The 25,281-nt window shown below is 44.6% G+C and overlaps 1 protein-coding gene across 1 annotated transcript in view; it reads right to left on the bottom strand.

The window, feature by feature from the left end:
- Positions 1–25,281, bottom strand: part of R3HDM2 (R3H domain containing 2) — a 331,022-nt gene that overhangs the window by 44,585 nt on the left and 261,156 nt on the right. Inside the window, 7 exon segments of the mRNA XM_030196632.1 lie at positions 9,672–9,795; positions 10,890–11,132; positions 12,467–12,609; positions 13,234–13,463; positions 16,874–16,927; positions 17,076–17,107; positions 24,038–24,133. Of these exon segments, the coding sequence (XP_030052492.1) occupies positions 9,672–9,795; positions 10,890–11,132; positions 12,467–12,609; positions 13,234–13,463; positions 16,874–16,927; positions 17,076–17,107; positions 24,038–24,133 (922 nt within the window).

Below are 25,281 nucleotides of genomic sequence, written 5' to 3'. Positions count from 1 at the left end.
CGTCCTTCTAAAATGTGGCAAGAATTATCTCTCATTATTAAAGATTTTGGACTTTGTGATTCTTGGAGACTACTGAACCCTACATAAAAGGTTACATTCTTCTCATCACATCAATCATACTCAAGGATTGACTTTTTCCTCATCTCCAAATCGTTATTACCTATGACTTCACCTGCTCACATTTTTCCTATCATCATATTCAACCATGCATTAATCTCCCCCCAGTTGAAATTCCGCTCACCTAAACCACTTGAATGCTGGTGAATGAACACTTCCCTCCTTGTGGATTCTGACTTTGTTAAAATCAATTGTTTTATTAAAGAAGTTTTCCAGATAAACTCTAACTTCTTTTAATACAGTATGGGAAGCTTTCAAAGTGAGTTTGCAGGAAGAAATAATTAGTTTCTGAGCTTGGAAGAAAAAACAAGAACTGAAACTCAACTCTCTTGAAAAAGAAATCTCATTGGCTGAAAGCACCCACAATATGTCTAGCACTCCCTACTACTCTGAAGAAGCTTATAGCCCTCAAATACGAATATAACAAATCAATAAGCCATAAAACTCAATCTGATATTCTTCTGCAATGTTCTGGTCAATACACAACTGTCAACAAAGTGGGTCACTGCATAGCAAGATACCTTGCTAACTGCAGAGATCTAGAATTGCTAACATTCTCACTGCTGATGGCCTCTCTCACTGGAGAGAACAAGATTATTAAGGGGTCCTTTTACTAAGCTGCGGGAAAAAGGGGCCTGCAGTAGTGACAGGGGCTATTTTTCCCATGTGCCAGGGCCCTTTTTACCGCAGTGGGTAAAAAGCCAAAAAAAAAATTGGCCATGCAGTAAGATAGCTCAACTTGTGGTAATGCAGTGGGGAGCTCTTACTGCCACCCATTGAGATGGCGGTAAGGGCTCCTGCGGTAACCCGGTGATGCCCGCTTACCGCCAGGTTACCACCGCACTAGAAGAAAAATAAAACATTTTCTGGAGCACCGGAAATAGCACGTACTCAACCTGGACCTACCACTAGCGGCTGCGTTGGGCTGGCGGTAGTTCAGATTTAGCGTGCGGTAAGTCCACGCTGGGCTTACCGCCGCTTTGTAAGACCCCCCCAAGGAATTTGAACACTTCTATCTAAAATTAAAATATCAATAAGGAGCTGTTTATGCCTCATCTCACACATCCAACTTTGTCAGATTCCCAAAATTCATTACTGGATGCTCCAATAACTGCAGAAGAAATTGCATTTGCTAATAAGTCTCTGGCTTCATATAAAGCTCCTAGATATCCTGCAGAGTCCTACGAAATTTTTTCCTTTTTGCATGCACATCCTTCAGACCAAGGCAGCTTTGCTGAAGTTCACATTTCTGTTCTCCCCAAGCCTGGACATGACACCTCTATTTCTCTTCTGAATCTGGATTGTAAAATCTTGGCCAAGGTTTTATCTTCTCATTTGGAAAAGGTTCTTGGCAAACTCATTCATCTAGACAAGTAGGTTTTATGAAGAGTTGTTTTATTGGAGATAATGTTCGTACTTTTCATTCCATCATTGATTTGGCCCATAAAATTAACCAACCAGTCACTGCCATCTCAGACACAGAGAAGGCCTTTGATATAGTGAATGGTCTCATCTTTTTAATACTCTCAGGTGGTTTTGGTTGTACTGATGGTTTTATTAAATGGGTACAAATCTTATATACCACTTTCTGTTTTAGACTCAGAATTAACGAACCCTTGCCTAATCCTATATGATTAGACAGAAATACCAGACAGGGTTGTTCCATGTCTTCCCTTCTTTTTAACATCGCATTATAATCTTTGCTTATTGCCATTAAATCTCCCCCTAGATATCTGTGGTCTTTCTTCTTGCAATAAGCAATTTAAAACTTTGGCATAGGCGGATGACCTTCTCATTTTCCTTTCTCAACCGTCCTCCTCTATTCCAAAGTTACTACATTTAGTCTTTATATTCTCTACATTGGTTATCATTTCAATTGCCCCTCAATGATGCAACTACACAAGAATATATCGGTACTACTGACCTTAAATGGTCTTCACTACTAAAGTACCTTGGGGTCCTACTTCATAAAGTTCAAGAGCACCTTATGTCTCTTAATCTCTCTGCTATTTCAACGAAAGTAGAGAAATTATTAATAAATGGTCATCTATGTCTCTTACTTGGTGGGGCCGTATGGAGGCTATTAAAATGTCCATTGTGCCTGTGGTGAGCTATTATCTCTGTATACTATCTAAATTATCTCCTCCTTTTTATAAAAACATTGAGAGTAAGATCTCTAAATATTTATGGTGTAATAAACTTGCTAGAACTGCCTTAAATATGTTGAAAGAACCCAAGATTGATAGGGGTGTGCATTTTTATCATGTTGCAGCCATCTTGAGATATGGTGTTTTATGGATGAATAGTATTGCCTGGCGTGGCTTTCGACTGAGCCTGACTTGGTATTTCCTATTTTTATAAAATGGCTTCCATATGCACCTAAATCATTCACCCCTCACCTTCCAGACTATTTTTTCCACTCTTCAGGCTATCTATACTTTAGATTCCACCCTCCAGAAGAACAGATGGTTATCCCTTGATGCACCTATATGGTGCAATTCTAAAATTTTGATTTGATCATAAACCTATCATCTGGCCAATATGGATTGCTAAAGTATTAGGAATCTCTCTCACATTTTGGATAATAATTCTCTTGACTTTTTCACAACTCATGGAGAAGTATCATTTACCCAGTTCTGAATTCTATCACTGGTACCAATTAAAATATTGTTTATTGGCTGAATTTAAGTCTTTCTCCCGGGACCTACTTCTCAGCGCCTGATGGTGAGAGAGTTGGAGACCTCCTCAATGCTTTTTGGTACCAACGAGGACTTCTTCGAACCTGCACGCGCCCTTGGTGTTAGGCCCGATGCTGACCAGTCTCGAGTCCTACTTCTCAGAACTGATGTTGAGAGAGGTGGCGATCTCCTCAATGCCAGTGCACTCCCAGTGGATGCTGAAATCTTGACAGCCATCGAGGTCAAGGCTTCCGGTTCCAATGTTGATATATCGGCCTTCGAGAAGCCAAAAAGATTCTCCTGTTGAACCTGCCATATGTTGTGTCCTCAGCTGCATTTGCAAACAGAGAGAACAAAAATTAGGCTCAGTCAGGTCCAAGGCACCTAATGTACCAGTTGTGAAGGTCCATCACAGAAATCACCCGATTACATTGGGTGCACCTTTGAAGCCATCGGGTCTTCCTGGACATCAAGAAAAGGTTCACAGCCAAATTAAATGACTCAATTTTGAACCAGAAAAATGGGCAGTGTCCAAATTGAGGTTTGCGCTCTGGCCTAAAAAAGGCTTAGGAATGTGCAAAAAATAAAGGAAACTTTAAGGGCCAAAAAAACTAAAAGAAATTAAAGGGAAACTGAAGAAAGGTAGAAAAGAAAGTCATCCGAATGGTCTGAAAACCCCACCTGGGAAGGCACCATTAGAAAGCACTATAAGGAGAACACTATGACACGTACTCCCTGCTCTGCGGAAAAACACAGACTGAGGAACCTGTGCTCGTGCGTCAGGAGGGAAGGCACCAGTGCCTGTGCGTTGGGACATTACTAGAAAGTTCTTGATCTCACTAGTCAGCGTCTGCACCGAGTTTCATCAGATGGTGTCACCCTGCTATGAGGATACGATGGTCTGTTTGTTCTCAGAAGTTCAAACATGACATGAAAATTTCTCATTCTCAATATTTTGGATCTGCAACTTTAGCTATATTTTCCCAGAGACAAATTATGCTGCTTCTTCTGTTACTAGGATGGAAAAAAACTTCACAAGATATTTTGTTTCTTATGAGTAAATTCACTGAAGAGAGCATTGGTAAAGTTTCTAGATCAAGATAAGAGGAGGATAAAAACTGAATGTCTAGAGAAGATTGAGTCTCAGGTCTCTTTCTGTCAAACAGCTATTGAAAGGACAACTAAAAACAGTTTATTAATACATTTGCAGATGGAAATTTTAGATATTACAATAGACGGGAATTTATAACTTTTAAACTTTCCTATTTGTTATATAGCACCTGTTTAAGATGTATGTAAAGGATATGTTATAGCTTTCTGTAGAGTCATTAGCAGTCTTTTTTATTTGCCCAGGGGCTCTAACTGGCAGGGTCCATATTACTCAATCAATTCTCTAGACAGCTTAGATGTTCCTAAGTTTCTTGAATCTACACAGGACAATATTGCCAAAAGAGCTAGCTAGTCAGGTGTCAAACTGAAGAACAAAAGATATTGATTTTGAAAGAATATTTTCCAAAAAAGAATTCTCCATTTTGGGGGGCAGAACAATGTTCTTCCCAGATGTTGCCAGGTCCACTCAAGTGAGACAGAAGGCTGTCCTACACAATTTAAATCTAATGTTTTGGCCATAAGACACACTTTTTAAAAAACTTCCTTGCAAATGCCTGATAGCTTATCCTGGTAACTCTTGTGTTTTTTGGATCCTATCCATTTATTTATTGATTGACTGGGATGTATTGTCTTTATAAAGAGATTCACATGAGTTGGTGTACAGCTGGTACAGTTTAAACAATTTAGACAATTTTTTGTCAGATAAAACTGAAGTTCAGTTGTAAAATGATATATAGGAGGCAGGTTTTATTTTCAGTATATGTAAAGTTGACTTATTTTCTTTATTACTAATTAGAATTGCCAGATGCATATGTTGATTCCTCCTTGAAGTGGACTTGGATACTAAAATTAGTTTCTTTTGTTTGATTTTGTTTTGGTATCTTTCTTTAATGTTCTTGCAACATATTTCAGAATTCACTTAAAAAAAATTTCCCCCACAGATGGTCACAACTGATATTCAGGCTGAACTTCATAAAGCTAGACTAACGGCTCCTTTCACAAAGCTGCGTTAGCGATTCCCGCACGACAAATGCAACAAAGCCCACAGGAATTGAACTGGCTTCGTCAGATTTGCCACGCCAGAATTACTAGTGCAGCTTTGCAAAAGGAGCACCACATTTCCTATAAGTTTTCCCTTTTTTCCCCCCCAATTCTCCTTCTCCTCCTCCCACTTACTTAAAATTGTTTTTTTCCCCACAAAAGGAGGGCTGATGTGATTGCTTTATGGGTTTTTTCCTCATCATCATGTTTGTTGTATTGTTAAGTATAATACCCTTCGCTTGTATTATCTTTTATGATTTTCTTCTCTGGTTTTAAAAATTTCAACAAAGTTAAAAAAACAAAACATTGTCAATATTCATGGACTTCAAAAGTGCCTTTGACAGCATCCAAAATCTGTTCTGACTTAGATACCGACCTCCCATCTTTCTCTTCTCCATCTCTCCTTACTTCTATCCCTCCTTACCCCTTTTCTCCCAAATCATACTATCCTATCTTGTCTAACCTCTCTTTTCCTAGTCATATATTATCAAGCTGAACTTATCATACACTACCAAGCCCAACTTTACATTGTTTCATTATTGTTTTTGAAATTTCTATAACTTTGTATTGCAAATTACTATGTAAGCCGCATTGAACCTGCATTGTGTGGGAAAGCGTGGGGACAAATGTAATAAATAATAAATCCATAGGAAATCTATGTAGAAAGCACTCCAGGTGACTGGAATCCTACAGAAATTAGCCTGAATTATTTCCATCTTCTAAGATGGTACAACAAGTAGAATAAAGGTGCATGGCAAAAAAATCCAATAGCTTAACAAGGATATGTATTGTTGCTGTTCATTGCTTTCTTTCTAATCTAAAACTTGGTGCAAGCAAACACTGCTATTCAATGCAGTCATAGATTGAGTCAAGAAGCAAAGCTGGCTGGGCATGTGGCAAGGAATACGGTACAGACGGCCTGATATTTACCGATGGAGGATATGCAGATATTACTGTCATTGGAGAACCAGAATCACAGGTCCAAGAACTGCTATATACAATCACAGAAAGAGCAGTAAAACTGGGATTACAGATCAATGCAAAGAAAACCAAGTGCATGACATCAGACAATTAGAACATGGGTATGCTAATCTGTGGTGAACCAACAGACCAGGTGAAATGATTTAAATATCTAGGATCTATGATATCAACTGTAGTAGTAGTAACTGCTGATATTATAGCTAGAACTGGTAGCACCCAGGCAGCCTTCAATAGTCTAAAATAGTGCCTGTAGAAGCAGCAATGTGTTACAACTGAAAACTAAGATGAGAGGTTTTAAATGCTGCCGTAATGCCAATACTTCTAAGCATCAGAAACACAGATACGGCTAGCTGAGGATTTGCACAAGCTGGAAGCGTTCCAGAAATGCTTATGCTCAATTTCAGAATCTCACTGCTTGGCCACTGGTGCAATGAAACCGTTCAAGAAATTTGCAACAATCTACAGTGGGGGGAAAAAAAAAAAAGATAAGAATCAAGTTTCCACTGGTCTGGACATGTTTGCAAAACAGAGGCATCGCGACTACCAAGATGTCGATATCGTCTGCATAATCCACCTGGCTGGAAGGTTATAAAAAGTGTTCCAATAAAGATCTGGCACAAGCAAATCGAGGCTGTAGCAAAATGACTCCAACTCTGCATGGATGATTTTACTGCAGCAGCTCAGGACCTACTGCATTAGAAGAGACTCACTACAGATGCCCTGGCCATGGCTGCCATTGTATCTTTAAGACTGTCCTACTGATGATAGACCACCGACTTGACTTGTCTCATACCTGAAGCAGAAAACTATCTTGGTTTCTGGCTCTGGATCGTTTTCCACTGTTTTCTCTCTCACAGGAGAGATTTTATCACCTGTTGAAGGAGGGCACTATGTGACTGACCAAGGAAGTAGCAATGGGACTGAAAAATATGTAGGCTATAGCCCCAATTTATTGTCTCCAATACTCACTGATCTGTTGTTAATGATGGTCAGTACATGCTAAAATATTTAGCCTTCCTCCCACTGGGAGGAATGGTGGAATGATTTGAGAAAATCAGTTATGCCGAATGACGTCAATAAGATGTTCACACTTCTGAGTCTTCTGTTGTCTCCTTCCTCTTTGAAGTGGCTCCTTCTCTGGTGAGAGAATTATCTCCTATATGGGAAGGACTAATTCCTTGGTGAAGTGAACTATTTCCCAGACGACGACAATAAATTTGAAGAGTGGAGCAGTGATTAAATTATTTTATGAACAGGTCTCCAGAGAGGTTCTTCCCTGTACAGGGAACATCTGCTAATCTACATTCTCAGGCAGACCAGATGCCTTGAGCCATGCTAGCTTCCGTTATCCAATGGTCACGAGGGCATACATATTGAAGTGTTGAAAGATTAAGAAGCAGAAATAAGCAGCTCTTTCCATACTTTTCAGTGCTGGTCAGATAGCCACAGAATTTATTATTTTCCTCTTGAAGGAGACTCCCTGAAAAAGGTTTGAGCTTTTTCAGGTATTGTTCACATCCCTCACTAAATAAACTCGATGGGATGCAATTTCAGAATTCAGCATCACAATCTGGAACACATTTTTTCCAATAAAGGTCTAGAATTTTCAGATCTTTTCCCAATGGAGTACTGAACTGTTCCTTAGAATGCTTTTTACTTTCTTCAAGGTGGATTCCACAACCACAGAGCGATGTCCAATCCTGGGCTTGCTTACACTTCATAGTTCAGGTCTATTTTTTTGACTATAAGAAACTGGGTTCTGCCATATCATTGTGTTCAGTTCCAAGAGCAGCTTGCTGGCAGGTACTTTCACTGTGTCCTTTACTCTGTCACTATACAATAAAATAGCAAAAATATCTGTCTTAGATTATTTTCCTGAAGTGTAAAGGAAATATCCTTACCCATTTTTTGTATAAACTTTGGATATTTAATATTTTCCATGGCGAAGTACCTCTGTTGAGGTGAACGAGTCAGAGAGGAATGTAGATCATTCTTCTGTATCAAACTTCTCGGATGAATTCCCCATGAAAGCTCTGAAAAATGGAAAGGGGGTGGGGGGGAAATCTTGAACCCTACTGATAAGAATAGTCTTCCGAAAGGTCCAATGGAACTGAATTTTCTTCACCTGGTTAGTCTATGGCCGCCAAATGTTCATCATGGTGAGGAGCTGCTCCTGACTGGTCTGCCAGTAAGTACAGCCCCCTCTCTTCCGGTTGGTAAGGTGGTGAGGGATATAGTGCCTTCTGTGCAAGTACCTTGTAAGGTTTCCAAGGGAGGCTTTTCTGAAAAATCTCCAACACTGGTCTTACCGATTCTTCCACACACTGTCATCTTTAAATAAGGATTCTAAGCCCCTTTAGGAGGCCTCTGGAACCAGTATTTCCGACTTTGAATTGAATGTATCTTCTGCGCAAACTATTTCAGTATAGTGCTTTTCTGCACAGAGAAACATATGATTTACACACAGCTGCTGTGTAAGGTCCCTTTTGCACCAAATGCTTCTTTGCTAAGCTTACCAAATTCTCTATGAACAGCTACTGTGCAGACTGTCCACACTAAATATCCCTGCTAAACAATAGTTACTTTTGTGCATTCTTTCAGCACAATAGGCATTTAAGCCTTTTGCACCAGCAGCATGTACTGTGTAGTGGTTACCTTCTGAGCAGATGACCCCTGAACCAAGATCTGCAGCCTTTCAGGATTTACTCTTTTTTTGAAGCATGTTTATCCTTTAAAGGATGTCTTCTGGGGTGACTCCTTACCAGTGTCTTTTGAAACAAACCATTTCCAGTAGAGTGGCATTTCTTATCTCCTGTTGGAGATGACTGGATCTGAAAAGTAACTGAGTTGCTTTTCTTACATTTTTTATACTTCTTAGGTAGCAGACGTAAATCCATTTGTGAGAACTGAAGAACCGTCATCTTAAATCTTATGAACTGTTTTGTTCTCTGGGTTATCCTGGAACAGTGCATACAATTAGGGACATTGTGGTCCAGTCCCAGACAGCAATACACTTCTGGTGGTTGTCGCTGGAGACCACTTGCCACTCACAGGTACATTTCTTAAAGCCCCAAGCACATCAAAAAAGCTGTTTGTTAGATCAAGTTTGAATTATAAATAAGGGTAGAACAAAAAAAATGTCCACCCATTTTTTGTGGAGGATTAGGGGAAAGAGGGGAACTCAAAATAAATAAAATCCTTTAGCACAAGGGAAGAAAAATATGTCATACACTAACCTGTCTCTCCCCCCCCCCCCCCCCCCCCCCCCCCCAATTCGTGCAATAGTTTAAACTAGCGTGAATGTTATTAGACTGAGGGGACCTCTGTGAGAAAGCAGCTGTGCAGAAATTCCTTCTGGGTTTTTCTAAACTCAGTGAGAGCTGTGCTGGCTCTTAAAAGACATCAACCATTCTTGTATCCAATTCAACCTGCTCATCAGTGAAGAGGGACCCTGCTTCTTGCTTGGGTGTTGAAAGGGCTGACTGCACCATTATCTTCATTCAAAAATACAGTTTAGAAGCAAATCCTAGAAATAACTTATTTGGTTACTTATAATTCAAAACTGAAATAAGGACCCTCCAAAGTTTATGAGGTTGTAGATTACTGGCATTTCTCAGATGGTTGAAATTGCATGAGTTGTGCCAATACCAATCATCAATATTACTGTCTGAGTGCATTAAAGATAAAAGGCTGCTGTCTACAAATGAAGTGAAACATGGAGAAGAAAGAGGTAGGTCTGCTCACCTGGCTGCTGCTGTGGTGCTGGAGGCTGGCCACGCTGAGGACTGTAGGCTATCTGGTGCGACAGAGGTCGATATTGCTGGCTGGAGTTTGAGTACTGCCCCGGGGGGTAGTAGGACACCTGGATCTATTAGTAAAAGATGACAGCAAATGGAAAAAGTAAAATTAGTGAAGAGAAGAGAATGATGTCAAAAGAATAGTATCAACATTACACGGGCTCATTTTCTCCCAATGAGGGAAAAAGTGTGAAACCTGCTTAAAAACAAGATCTGAAATTACTCAGGGTATACTGCCCCTTCTCTTCTTTTTCCCCCTCTTTTTTTTTCCAGTTTTTGTCCTTTTTAGTTCTCTCCCCGGGGTTGTTGATAATACTTAACAAAATTTGGAAGTTATAGTTTTGTTCTATTGTTGCTTCCAGTTCATGGCTGTTTCTTTTTGGCTTTCTTGCAAACCTACACTTTTACTACAGACTATTATTGCATTTTGTTATTGTAGACGCTGAAGTACTTCTCTGCTTTGTTATATAGTTAGTACTAGATTTTTTTCCAATAAAGTACCTCTTTGAAATTAAAAATAAAAGATTACACAGGCTCCAGTTGTACCTATAGACACCTCCAGAATCCTGCATTTTGAAGTTATTAACATCAAACAATGTATCCAAAGAAAATCTCAATCACAGGGAATGCCTCAGATAAGAAGAGGCATATATAATCCTATCACAGGAACATCCAAGGTGCAGCCTGCAGGCCAAATGCAGCATGTCAGACCTTGAAAAGTAGCTCACTTTTTTTTTTCTTTGCTAAAAATAAAAAGTACCTACTTGGCTTGCACTCATTATTTTAAAGCATTGAGCTACACATTTTGATAAGTATACTGTATGATATGTTATAAAACAAGCTCAAGTATTTATGCAACCCGTGCACATTCAGATTTCTGATCATGTGGCTCACTGTTACAAAAAAACTGGATGCTTCTGCACTATCCGAATAATCAACATGTGAATGAATTAATTAAACTATTTTTTAAATTAAACAACTGATTAGGGTAACCGAGTGTCACAGATAACAGGCTGAGCTAATCCTGGTTTTGACTCTAGCGTATGCATGGATATACACATACCTATTCCCCTGAAGAAAGGAGGGCTAGGACAACCAATACTGGTTAGCCTGCCTCTGGTAACAAAGAGGAATCTGATCCTATAAGCCTTTCTCTGGGCTATACCTGCTGAGGTGGCTGCATATAGCCCTGGGGCTGTAGAACTTGCTGGCCAGGAGGAGGGTGCCCTGAGGAAGGATAGCTATTAGTAGCCATGGGCTGTCCTGTAGAAGCCATGATGAAGCCAGCCTGCTGAGGATGCTGGGAAATAAGTGGAGGCTGAAATAGCGGGGGGGAATTGTCAGGAGCTTCAGAGGAGCCTTGTCGACTGAGGTTCATCTGACCAAAATGGCTGTTCAATTCATCTGCCTGGGAGAGAAAGGGGGGCGGGGATGTAAACATTAAATGCAAACTGTAGCATGTATAAATGATATTAGATCCATGTAAATCAGCAATCTTAGCTTCCACCCAAGAGCTGTTCTCCTACATTCTTTTGCTTATTTTTTGCCACAGTAAGACATTAAAAGAAACTTTCAGTCTGACCTCCTTGTGTCTTGCCACACAGTTTCAAGGCCCCATTAAAGTGAGTTAGAACAACATGGCATCTAATATCTTAGGCAGGCATTTCGAATTAAAACACATTTTAATCTCTATAAATGTTCTTTTAGTATCTTTTATCCAATATAAAATACGTTCAAAAGGAGGACTAGAGTTTTAAAAACTAACAAAATTGAAAATGAAATAGTAGTGAAAGAAAATAAACAATGAACATAAAAGAGTTAAATCCAAAAATGAAAATCAACCACTTAGATCCCCATTCTAAGTTTTTGTTAATTTTGGCAAAATAATAAAAGATTTGACATCATCTCTGACCACTCCCAGTATTATGAAGTTCTTTGCCTTAAATCAAGGTTTACTACAAAAGGGGATGTAAAGCAAGTAACTTAATTGTAAAAGAAGTAAAAAAAAAAATGCAAACAGATTTTCAAGCACCTCCAGAGCCAAGCTCACAAGCACAACACACACAGAGCACATGAACAGACTAGAAAGAGTAGAGGAATAAGACTTTATACCATGTTATACTGCTGGGGAGAAGAGACAGGCAGAAGGACTTGGGGACAGGGGCTGGAAGAGTACTGCATGGACTGTGGAGAAGGCTGCAGAGCTGGGAGAGGCTGAGGCCATGCAGAGAAAGAGGGGGACAAAAGAAAGGGGGGGTGTTTGGGGAAGGGAAGAGCAGTGAAGGGGAGAGGAAAGGGAGAAAAGAAAAAGACATAATTAGTTATACAAAAATAACCCCAACATCCTCTCAACAAAAGTGCTGTTAAGAGTACACAGCAAAGAGATAGAACAGGGGTAACTAAAACACTTCAGGGAGGGATACCTGACCATGTTAGCAAGACTGGACCATAAAGTCCTTAGCGAGAATCTTTCAGAATTACTTAGGACGGTATTTGGTTGTAAAAGGCTATGCAGATTCCTTCTGTGGGGTTAAACATGAAAGAAACAAAAAAATATGTCTGATGGGGAAAAGAACTAAGCTTACTTCACACCAATTAAATGCTGAATAACAAAGAGGAAGAATACAGGTCGCACTACCCAGCTTCCACCACCCCCAGATGTACCTTCTGCCAAAGTGCTATTACACTGTCACATTCTGCTTGTGTTCCTGTGGGCTAGAGAAAGCCAGCTGCATGACTCACCTGGGAGATCATGTGAGTGCTGAGGGGCGGCTGGGGAGTGGGTGGAAGTGTCGGATGCTGCTGAGTGGAGCACTGCAGAAGGCTGCGAGCGGGTTGTGAAGAAGAGACCTGGTTGCAGGCCTCTGGGCCACCCAAGGATAAACCTGGAAAGCACAGGGAAGTAGCAGGAGGAAGAATCAGTCAAAGGATGGTTTATTCACGAGAGGCTGCTCTAGCATAAGAGTGTATCTGCATCTGCTACTCTGCTTCATTCCTTCACCCTGTATGCTTCAGTGTCATGACATCCATTTATTTAGCTCTTAATGAGGGAAGGGAGAACTTGTGTACTGGGTACTGTAAAAACAAAACATTCCTCAATATACTCTTAATAAGAAAGTCTACCTATATGCATAAAGCTAGAGCTCTTCTTACTGTAATCCAGTTCCACAACCACTGGAACACAGCAGGCCACTCATATCCTTTATTACCCACCCCCCTCCCTAAGCTGTAACCAATATGAAATCCCTCCATAAAACACATCTCTGCCAATTCACCTTAAGCCTGCACTGCAGCACTCCTTGCTAATCAAGTATAGAGAATACACTTCAGTCTTGACCTGTAGTGTCCCCTGCTATTCTCATAGTGAGACCTACCCTCTATCCACATAGCTCTCCCAATGAAACTCAATGCTGCCTACGTTAACTAATGCTATCCCAGTACAGAGACTCTATATGCCCTTGCTCACTATCTTTCCTTCTTGATTGACTAGGGCTGTGCTGGTCTCATACCTGCCCTGCCAGGCCGGCTGGTGGCACCCTTGCTGCTCCCAATGCTGTCTCCTCGTGTGAGGATGGAGATACCACTGAAGCTGCTGGCCTTGGTTACAGGTGGGCGCATGCTGCGACTAGAGCCATCTGAATCAGTGCTGCTCCAGGGCCGTGGCTCCAGGGACCTCAAGTCACCCTCGGCACTGCTTTGCAGACTGCTTGAAGCACGGCTCAGCCCCTCTCGGTTCCCCCTGCAGCAGGAGTATGATGATTTCAAAGTGAAATGAAGATTTTTACTGAAATAGGCCTCCCTCAGAAAAAGCAATGTACTGCATTGCACATTTATTTTTAAGCAGGAAACACGGTATTTTGGAGCTACTGGTTTGTAAGCTACCACACAAACAACTTTGAAAAGCAAACATTAAGCACAGATGACCATGGAAGCACAGTTGTACAGTTACAAGATAAAACACAGAACTATGTAAATAACACATTTATCTGCCAGAGTGCATAACAATGAACTCTTATTAGAAGTGTGTACACAGAACCTTTAGACAATCTTTTTCCAGGCTATGCCCTGTCCTCTGCTGGCCTCACTCCTTTTCCCTTCAAACCCTTTCATACTTAAACAATTTTGTTATAAAGCAGGGCTTGACAAATTTTCTTTCAACTTAGGAGCCAGCCAAAAAACAGAGACAGCAGCAGAAAATACCTCTCTCTTGCTGCTCTCCCTCTCTTCATCACTTCCAAAGTTTAGAGGAGAGGACAGACGTGTCTCCTCTGCTGTCTGCCACTGCTCATTAGGACCTGATTTACTATGCAATAGGGCTCAGTAAATCAGTCTCTAAATGTGCCACTGCATAACACTGGCAGAAACAGGCTTCACCTCACTCCCCAAAACATGCTATTAACAGCATACTCTCATCCTCCACTGCTGCACCTGAGGCATCTGACTCTTGGCTTCACCTATCACTGTGGGACACCAATCAGCTACTCATCCCCCCATGCCCTCAGTCAGCCCTTCTCTCACTCATTCCCCCCCACCCCCATTCTCACCCAGATTACCCCCAGCAGTCTCAACCCACTCATTCCAACACAGCTAACCAGCCCAAGCCAGTTGATGCTAGATATCCCCTCCTCTTTACGCCAGTTCTTATTACTAGTGATCCCACTTGGCTGCCTTAGCTGCAGAAATGCACTTTCCTCAATTCTGCACGGCCTACTGCTGAGCGCTCAATGAATCCAATATGTCATTCTTTTTTCCATGTTGTTGATTTTATTTTTATTATTGTTACTCTTAGTGTAAACTGCTTTGATTGAAAAAAAAAAAAAATTATACTACCCTTAACATTGCCATAGGAGCCAACTTTTCAAAAATGATTGGGGGTGCTAAATCCAATAGTAATTAACCCTCCCTGGACACAGTCAAGGAGTTTTCTCAGTATTGGGAGTGCTAAAACACCCACTTTCAATAAACAATTTGAGCCACACAGTGCAGGAAGAGCCTGTTGACCTTCTGGTTTCAAATCTTGTGATAACAAGCTCTTTCTGCACCACACGGCTCAAATTCATTGAAAGCTCAGTGGTGGCAAAGTGCAGATGCAAGGAAAGTCCGTTTTTGCAGGTAAGGCAGCCAGGCCCTAAGCATCATTTTGGAAGACAAAATCTCAGGCGCCAGGGGTCCAAGGAGCTATGGTGCCTGGGATTTTTTTGAGTCCTGATATAAAGCATGAAAACATGTGTCTTTTTGATGTAAGATTTTTCTTTTGCTATTTTTGGCCTTCAGCTCAATCAGAACCATGGTTGGGATCCGTCACAATCCACCTTCCTTCTCAACTACACAGGAATTCCCCCCTCCTTCTACCCTCTCAATTTAGCCCTATCACGGCAGTAACAGTCCTTAGCTGGGGCCCAAGCACAAGGGTGCCTTCCAGAACTCTTCAATTATGACCCCTGAATCCAGCCACTACATGTCAATGCACGATGAGTAGCATCTTCCCCAACTGAGAATGCAGGCTGAGAATGCAACCTGTGGTGTCTGAGCAGGGAATATAATCTAAGCCCTTCAACAGTGCACAGCACTGCCACTGAGCTGTCAGACCTGCCTCAGGGGAATGCACCTCTTGAAGAGGATCTAAACGTTATCTTGACTGACCAGTTCTCTGCCTTTCCAAAGTTTTTACAATGATCCCACACCTGCTCTTTGGAATGATCAAGAGGTTCATGGGTAAACAAGGTCTGACTGAGCCCCATTAAGATATTAAAAGAATACTACACTAGCCTATCAGAATATAAATTAGCTACAAAAAATGAACCAAGCACCGGGGTAGAGATGAGTTCATAAGACTAGTGAATGTTTAAAACGAGAGAAGCTTTTGGATCATTACTGCCCCTTCCCTTTAATATCAACTGATTTAACATGGTATTGTTCATTTCAGAAGACAAATGGAGATAGGAAAACCAGCAAAATATGTTTTTCACACTGCTCCAACTGTATTCCTCTTAACTTGATCTACTTTTAAGCAGGAGAAAGAGCATAGGTAATGGAATGAAGTCTAAGTCCCCGATGCTCAAAGCTAACCAGGCTTGCAACGTTTCATTCAGATGGTTTTAGCTAGTTTAGCATGCACATTATTGTGTGCCTAATGCACAAAAGGTTTCGGCGCTGCTTTTACTGCTCATGGAAGCAGGGACCAAAGATTCTATATATACGAGCTCATTTAATGTTAAAAATGTGATGTAAATAAGGCCATTAGCGAGTCTCTCCAATACTCAGAGAAACAGCATACAAACCCTCCCCCTAACGACCAACACCTACCGACAGCTCTGAGCAGGCATTAGGGTGAATGTGCAGAGACAGAGGAGTCCCTGGGAGCAGAGGGAGGAATGGGGGCACAGCTGATCTCTGCATAATCTCAGGGTTCCCCGCCGATCTCTAGTTCCTGATGTGGGAAGTTATGGGTACTGGAAAGTTATAGCTCTATGTGCAACTTGCTTCTGGTGTTGCTTCCAGTGTTGGTTTGTTTTTTTAACTTGTATATTTTTATATTTTTGCTGTCTGGTTCACTTTCTGCCCAGGGTTTACGCTCTGGAGACCACAGCCATTCCCCTTTTGACTGGGCACGTGCTAAGACCTGAGCCAGACATATTCCTCTCCCTTTAGCTTCCAATGCTCAATACCAACAGTATGCATATAATTTACATGTTGTTAGTGTTGAGTATTAGGCAGTAATTTTTTTCGGGCTGGTGTTTTCTGGCGCTGTTCCCTACAGCACTGAAGGACTGAGCATCTGGACCTTGCTATTTTCTGGTCACATTACAAAGCCACCAGCTCCCTCTAAAGGCTTTGAACAACTTGCAATGTTGCATCTACTTATAGGAGCACAGGAGAAATGAGTACAGATTTTCATCGCCTCATCTCTCCAGGACTCCACCAAAACGGAAAATTAAAAAAACAAAAAAAAAAACCATCAGAAAGAAAAAGAATAAAAGGAAAAAGTATGTGAAAAATAAAACTACATCTCAATCCAAGAACTGCACAAGCAGCCATGCACAGAGACAAACACAGGCCTAAACAAAGGACTGAAAAAACAAAGCAAAAGAAAAAGAAAAGAAAAAAAAAGGGAAAAATGGAAAAAAAAAAAACCCAAATCAAAGATACCTAAAAATCTGCCTCCTTTTGTGAGAGCTAGAAGAGAAGACTTCTCGGCAGAGTCTGTTGATTACATTAAAGAAAAGATCATTACACATTTCTAATGTATTTCATCCCTTCCAGCAGTCCCCTCCCTCCCCACTCCCACCCAAGTCCCTATTCTCAGAAAAGCTGCAGCAGTGTGCATCAGGGTTTGCCAAGTCATACTGACCTGCTGTCAGTCAGGTATCCATTCTGTGCAGTCTGTGGAACAGAACAGGGGAAAGGTCAGGGAAATAGCAGCAGAAGACTCCAGGGAAGGAGATCAAAACAAAATATGAACCAAAGTGCAGAGGACATGTGACCACCAGTTGACATTGCAAAACTCCTACTGCAGAGCACTCCAACTTCTAACAAAACCAGTGGAAGGTGTGCCTTTTTTCAGCTTATGATTTCATGAGTTGGGCTTAGAGTTGCCAACAAGAAGCATGCACTGATTTAGATTCTCAACCTGGCTGTCAAAGAGACTGCATGGTTGCTCTGATTTTCAGAATATCCATCATGAATATGCATAAAGACATCTGTATAATGGACTGAGTCTATGTACCCTCTGGCAGTTGTTTGCTCCAGCAGGGAGATTTTTTGGACGGTCTTGGTTTTCAATTTGCATACCAAAACAATGTGATATTTGTAGTTCCTGATTCTACCCACTTAAATCAGTGCTACAGGTCCCATAATGCATCAGGATAGGGTTGCCTGAAAGCGAATGCTACATACCTGCAGAAGGTATTCTCCGAGGACAGCAGGCTGATTGTTCTCACTGATGGGGGTGACGTCCACGGCAGCCCCTCCAATCGGAAACTTCACTAGCAAAGTCCTTTGCTAGTCCTCGTGCGCCCATGCGCACCGCGCATGCGCGGCCATCTTCCCGCCTGAACCGGCTCGTGTTCGTCAGTCCCATATGTAGCAAGACAAAGACAAGGGAAGACACAACTCCAAAGGGGAGGAGGGCAGGTGTGTGAGAACAATCAGCCTGCTGTCCTCGGAGAATACCTTCTACAGGTATGTAGCATTCGCTTTCTCCGAGGACAAGCAGGCTGCTTGTTCTCACTGATGGGGTATCCCTAGCCCCCAGGCTCACTCAAAACAACAAACATGGTCAATTGGGCCTCGCAACGGCGAGGACATAACTGAGATTGACCTAACAATTTTCCAACTAACTGAGAGTGTAGCCTGGAACAGAAAAAACATGGGCCTAGGGGGGTGGAGTTGGATCCTAAACCCCGAACAGATTGTGAAGCACTGACTGCCCGAACAGACTGTCGCGTCGGGTATCCTGCTGCAGGCCGTAATGAGATGTGAATGTGTGGACAGATGACCACGTCGCAGCTTTGCAAATCTCTTCAATAGTGGCTGACTTCAAGTGGCCTACCGACGCTGCCATGGCTCTAACATTATGAGCCGTGACATGACCCTCAAGAGCCAGCCCAGCCTGGGCATAAGTGAAGGAAATGCAATCTGCTAGCCAATTGGATATGGTGCGTTTCCCCACAGCCACTCCCCTCCTGTTGGGATCAAAAGAAACAAACAATTGGGCGGACTGTCTGTTGGGCTGTGTCCGCTCCAGATAGAAGGCCAATGCTCTCTTGCAGTCCAATGTGTGCAGCTGACGTTCAGCAGGGCAGGAATGAGGACGGGGAAAGAATGTTGGCAAGACAATTGACTGGTTCAGATGGAACTCCGACACAACCTTTGGCAAAAACGTAGGGTGAGTGCGGAGGACTACTCTGTTATGATGAAATTTGGTGTAAGGGGCCTGGGCTACCAGGGCCTGAAGCTCACTGACTCTACGAGCTGAAGTAACTGCCACCAAGAAAATGACCTTCCAGGTCAAGTACTTCAGATGGCAGGAGTTCAGTGGCTCAAAAGAAGGTTTCATCAGCTGGGTGAGAACGACATTGAGATCCCATGACACTGTAGGAGGTTTGACAGGGGGCTTTGACAAAAGCAAACCTCTCATGAAGTGAACAACTAAAGGCTGTCCTGAGATCGGCTTACCTTCCACACGGTAATGGTATGCACTGATTGCACTAAGGTGAACCCTTACAGAGTTTGGTCTTGAGACCAGACTCAGACAAGTGCAGAAGGTATTCAAGCAGGGTCTGTGTAGGACAAGAGCGAGGATCTAGGGCCTTGCTGTCACACCAGACGGCAAACCTCCTCCATAGAAAGAAGTAACTCCTCTTAGTGGAATCTTTCCTGGAAGCAAGCAAGATGCGGGAGACACCCTCTGACAGACCCAAAGAGGCAAAGTCTACGCTATCAACATCCAGGCCGTGAGAGCCAGAGACCGGAGGTTGGGATGCAGAAGCGCCCCTTCGTCCTGTGTGATGAGGGTCAGAAAACACTTCAATCTCCACGGTTCTTCGAAGGACAATTCCAGAAGAAGAGGGAACCAGATCTGACGTGGCCAAAAAGGAGCAATCAGGATCATGGTGCCTCGGTCTTGCTTGAGTTTCAACAAAGATTTCCCCACCAGAGGTATGGGAGGATAAGCATACAGCAGACCTTCCCCCCAGTCCAGGAGGAAGGCATCCGATGCCAGTCTGCCGTGGGCCTGAAGCCTGGAACAGAACTGAGGGACTTTGTGGTTGGCTCGAGATGCAAAGAGATCTACCAAGGGGGTGCCCCACACCTGGAAGATCTGTCTCACTACACGGGAATTGAGCGACCACTCGTGAGGTTGCATAATCCTGCTCAACCTGTCGGCCAGACTGTTGTTTACGCCTGCCAGATAAGTGGCTTGGAGCACCATGCCCTGACGGCGAGCCCAAAGCCACATGCTGACGGCTTCCTGACACAGGGGGCGAGATCCGGTGCCCCCCTGCTTGTTGATGTAATACATGGCAACCTGGTTGTCTGTCTGAATTTGGATAATTTGGTGGGACAGCCGATCTCTGAAAGCCTTCAGAGCGTTCCCAGACCCGCTCATAACTCCAGGAGATTGATCTGCAGATCGCGTTCCTGGAGGGACCAGCTTCCCTGGGTGTGAAGCCCATCGACATGAGCTCCCCACCCCAGGAGTGACGCATCCGTAGTCAGCACTTTTTGTGGCTGAAGAATTTGGAAAGGACGTCCCAGAGTCAAATTGGACCAAATCGTCCACCAATACAGGGATTTGAGAAAACTCGTGGACAGGTGGATCACGTCTTCTAGATCCCCAGCAGCCTGAAACCACTGGGAAGCTAGGGTCCATTGAGCAGATCTCATGTGAAGGCTGGCCATGGGAGTCACATGAACTGTGGAGGCCATGTGACCCAGCAATCTCAACATCTGCCAAGCTGTGATCTGCTGGGACGCTCGCACACGCGAGACGAGGGACAACAAGTTGTTGGCTCTCGCCTCTGGGAGATAGGCACGAGCCGTCCAAGAATCCAGCAGAGCTCCTATGAATTCGAGTCTCTGTACTGGGAGAAGGTGGGACTTTGGATAATTTATCACAAACCCCAGTAGCTCCAGGAGGCGAATAGTCATCTGCATGGACTGTAGAGCTCCTGCCTCGGATGTGTTCTTCACCAGCCAATCGTTGAGATATGGGAACACGTGTACCCCCAGCCTGCGAAGTGCCGCTGCTACTACAGCCAAGCACTTCATGAACACTCTGGGCGCAGAGGTGAGCCCAAAGGGTAGCACACAGTACTGGAAGTGACGTGTGCCCAGCTGAAATCGCAGATACTGTCTGTGAGCTGGCAATATCGGGATGTGCGTGTAGGCGTCCTTCAAGTCCAGAGAGCATAGCCAATCGTTTTCCTGAATCATGGGGAGAAGGGTTGCCCAGGAAAGCATCCTGAACTTTTCCTTGACCAGATATTTGTTCAGGGCCCTTAGGTCTAGGATGGGACGCATCCCCCCTGTTTTCTTTTCCACAAGGAAGTACCTGGAATAGAATCCCAGCCCTTCTTGCCCGGATGGCACGGGCTCGACCGCATTGGTGCTGAGAAGGGCGGAGAGTTCCTCTGCAAGTAACTGCTTGTGCTGGAAGCTGTAAGACTGAGCTCCCGGTGGACAATTTGGAGGTTTTGAGGCCAAATTGAGGGTGTATCCTTGCCGGACTATTTGAAGAACCCACTGATCGGAGGTTATGAGAGGCCACCTTTGGTGAAAAACTTTCAACCTCCCTCCGACCGGTAGATCGCCCGGCACTGACACTTGGATGGTGGCTATGCTCTGCTGGAGCCAGTCAAAAGCTCGTCCCCTGCTTTTGCTGGGGAGCCGAGGGGCCTTGCTGAGGCGCACGCTGCTGACGAGAGTGAGCGCGCTGGGGCTTAGCCTGGGCCGCAGGCTGTCGAGAAGGAGAATTGTACCTACGCTTGCCAGAAGAGTAGGGAACAGTCTTCCTTCCCCCATAAAAACGTCTACCTGTGGAGGTAGAAGCTGAAGGCTGCCGGCGGGAGAACTTGTCGAAAGCGGTATCCCACTGGTGGAGCTGCTCTACCACCTGTTCGACCTTTTCTCCAAAAATATTATCCGCACGGCAAGGCGAGTCCGCAATCCGCTGCTGGATCCTATTCTCCAGGTCGGAGGCACGCAGCCATGAGAGTCTGCGCATCACCACACCTTGAGCAGCGGCCCTGAACGCAACATCAAAGGTGTCATACACCCCTCTGGCCAGGAATTTTCTGCACGCCTTCAGCTGCCTGACCACCTCTTGAAATGGCTTGGCTTGCTCAGGAGGGAGCTTGTCCACCAAGCCCGCCAACTGCCGCATATTGTTCCGCATGTGTATGCTCGTGTAGAGCTGGTAAGACTGAATTTTGGCCACGAGCATAGAGGAATGGTAGGCCTTCCTCCCAAAGGAGTCTAAGGTTCTAGAGCCTTTGCCTGGGGGCGCCGAAGCATGCTCCCTAGAACTCTTAGCCTTCTTTAGGGCCAAATCCACAACTCCAGAGTCGTGAGGCAACTGAGTGCGCATCAGCTCTGGGTCCCCATGGATCCGGTACTGGGACTCGATCTTCTTGGGAATGTGGGGATTAGTTAAAGGCTTGGTCCAGTTCGCCAGCCATGTCTTTTTTAGGACATGATGCATGGGTACTGTGGACACTTCCTTGGTGGAGAAGGATAGTCCAGGAGCTCAAACATTTCAGCCTTGGGCTCATCCTCCACAACCACCAGGAAGGGGATGGCCGTAGACATCTCCCGGACAAAGGCCGCAAAAGACAGACTCTCGGGAGGAGAAAGCTGCCTTTCAGGGGAGGGAGTGGGATCGGAAGGAAGGCCATCAGACTCCTCGTCAGAGAAATATCTGATGTCCTCCTCCTCCTCCCACGAGGCCTCACCATCGGTATCAGACACAAGTTCACGAACCTGTGTCTGAAGCCGTGCCCGGCTCGACTCCGTGGAACCACGCCATGGTGGGAGCGTCGAGGAGGTAGACTCCCTCGCCCGCACCGGCGAAGCTCCCTCCGACGAAGTCCGTCATGGAGCCTCCTGGGAGGCGACCGCAGTCGGTACCGGCAAGCGGCACCGATGTCGGAGACCTCACCCCGGGCCAAGGGGCCAGCCGGCGCCTCACTCACGGTACCGGTGGAGCAGCACCCCCGGTACCGGAGGGGGAAGGGCGCAACAGTTCTCCCAGGATCTCTGGGAGAACGGCCCGGAGAACTCTCGTGCAGGCGGCTGTGGAGAAAGACATGGAAGCCGATGCAGGAGTCGAAGTCAGAGGTCTGTTCCGGGCGTGGAGGCTGTTCCGGGCTGTCCAAGGTGGAGCGCATCGACACCTCCTGAACAGAGGGTGAGCGGTCCTCCCCGATGCCGATGCCTACTGGGTGCCGACTCCCTCGGCGACCCAGAGCTCTCGGTACCAACGCGGGAAGGAGACCGGTGTCGATGCTTCTTTGACTTTTTCAAACGAAGCATGTCACCGGAGCTTCCCGGTACCGACGAGGAGGATGTAGAATCCAACCGTCGCTTCCTCGGGGCCGAGGTCTCGGGGGGGGCTGTACCGCAGGAGCCCTCAGGGTAGGGGGAGACCCACCCGAAGGCTCACCGCCACCAGCAGGGGAATGGACAGCCCTCACCTGCACTCCAGACGAAGCACCCACCGTCCGACGGACATCAGCAGAATCGGAGTTGGTCCCAGTACCACCGACGCAGCCTTCCGATGTCGCGGCCCCGACGATGCAGAGGGTCGATGCCTCGATGCAATCGATACCGTCGCGGCCGAGGGCGGAGGTGTTGACGCTGTCGACGTCGACGCACTCATACTCCCGGTGCTGATGCCGACGAAGAGCCCGAGAACAAAACGTTCCACTGGGCCAATCTCGCTACCTGAGTCCTTTTCTGTAAAAGGGCGCAAAGACTGCAGGCCTGCGGGCGGTGCCCCAGCCCCCAGACACTGAAGACACGACGCGTGCCTATCAGTGAGCGAGATTACCCGGGCGCACTGGGTTGCACTTCTTGAAGCCGCTGGGAGACTTCGATGACCATGGGCGGAAAATTAACGCCGGCGAAATCAAAACTCGTAATTGCGGTAAGGCACCAAAAAGATGGGGAGAAAAAAACTCGACCCGAGGCCTCAAAGGGGCCTACCCCGAAAACGAAAGAAAACTTAACGGGGCCAAAAACTAGAAATAGGGGGAAGGGAAAAAGACCAAAAGGCCCTTCTCCGGAATCCCTTTTTTTTTTAGCGAAAAGTCAAAAGACGCGCGAGGGTCAACTTAAGGGGCTGCGAACGGCGCAAAACACGACCGTACCGAGCGCGGACAAAAGAAGACTGACGAAACACGGAGCCGGTTCGGGCGGGAAGACGGCCGCGCATGTGCGGTGCACATGGGCGCGCAAGGACTAGCAAGGACTTGCTAGTGAAGTTTCCGATTGGAGGGGCTGCCGTGGACGTCACCCCCATCCAGTGAGAACAAGCAGCCTGCTTGTCCTCGGAGAAAGCAAGAACCAGCAGCTATGGGCATATTTATTGTGATGTTTTGGGAGCTAGATTGGCTAGGTATCCTCAAGAACTGGGCTGGGAAACACTGCATTATCCCTCAAGATACAGGGGAAAACAAACACATTACTACTATTTAAAAGGCTAGAAAGTCACAGGAGTTATGTTTCAACAAAGCAAATTTCCTAGCCAGTGCTAACAAAATACCATACATTGAAGCTAAGTATAGATGGTACAAAGAATCTAGGACTTACTTCCCGGGCAAAGATTCTCTCCCGGACCCTCTGATACTCCTCCTCTCTCTCTTCAATCGACTTGCTTCTCCTTCCATCCTGCAGCGGGACCCGGATCTAACACACAAATACATACAGACATAAAGAAAGATGCTTCCTTGGCAGAACTCTGGGTCCTACGATTAATGTAATTTGATGCCCTGAAAGGAAAACTCCTCAAACTCAGGACCTGCTCTTTTGGCCAATCAGGTATGTCTGTTTTTGGTGACTCTAGGCCAGTGTTTGGAGGAACCATTCTGGTGGTATTGGAAACTTCACCGAGTATTGAACTCTAGACTCCTCTGAGACTGGGTTTCCCAGTCAGTCTGGAAGGATTACAACACACCTTTGATGTGGAAGGTGCTGCAGTGGTTGCTGGTTGGCAAGACCATTTTGCCAGAGAACACGCTACTATCTCAAGATTCAGATTCAACCCCTCCCCTCTCCGACCCAATAAGGGAAGAGAGGAGAATGAAAAAGATTTGCCAGAACAGTTGTGGTTTGAGGTATTTTTGCCATTAGTTAAGGTTTGGCGGGAGCATCAGCTATTGATTTGAGGAGGAATGGGTCAGAATCCGGGACTTTGTCTGAGGTATGTAGACTATGAAGAATATGGATTGCTCAGTGACTCAGAGCTTAAATAAAATTGGGGAAAGTTACTTTCTTTTCAAAACCAAGTGGATCAGCATCACAAACTCTTGGAAAAACATACTGGGAAGTTTGAAAGTATAAAGATTTGGAGAAATTCAAGACTGTCAGCAAGAATTAATTAAAGATAAGAATTGGGTGCATCAAAAAAATGGAAGCAATGAAAAAGTTTAATAGGAGGTTAAATTTCCACAAATCTCCGTTAATATCATCCATGGACATGATTAAGAAGTATATTGGAGAGGTTCTGCAGATATCTAAAGAATCATGCCCCCTCTTAGAAGGACTTTCTATGTTACCACAGAAACTGGTGGGACAGAAGGCGGCAAAAGAAGGACTGAAACAGTTTACATCTGAAGTTTTTTTTGTTGTTTTTTTTTAGGAAACTCTCAATCCGTAATACCATCTGCTAAAGCAACATTGAATGCACCTTTCACCTTAAAACCTGATAGGAATTGGATTCTTCAATTGTATTTTCGTCATAAGGAGACTAAATTTTATGGTTCAAGCATGTTGGTTTCCCCTGATTTATGCAGAGCAACACAGAGCAGGCATAAAGCCTTTTTGGCAATGCATCA

Source organism: Microcaecilia unicolor, chromosome 3, assembly GCF_901765095.1.
Source record: "Microcaecilia unicolor chromosome 3, aMicUni1.1, whole genome shotgun sequence".
Lineage (NCBI taxonomy): Eukaryota > Metazoa > Chordata > Amphibia > Gymnophiona > Siphonopidae > Microcaecilia > Microcaecilia unicolor.
Note: the sequence above shows the minus strand (reverse complement) of the source record. Positions and strands in the feature narration are given on the sequence as shown.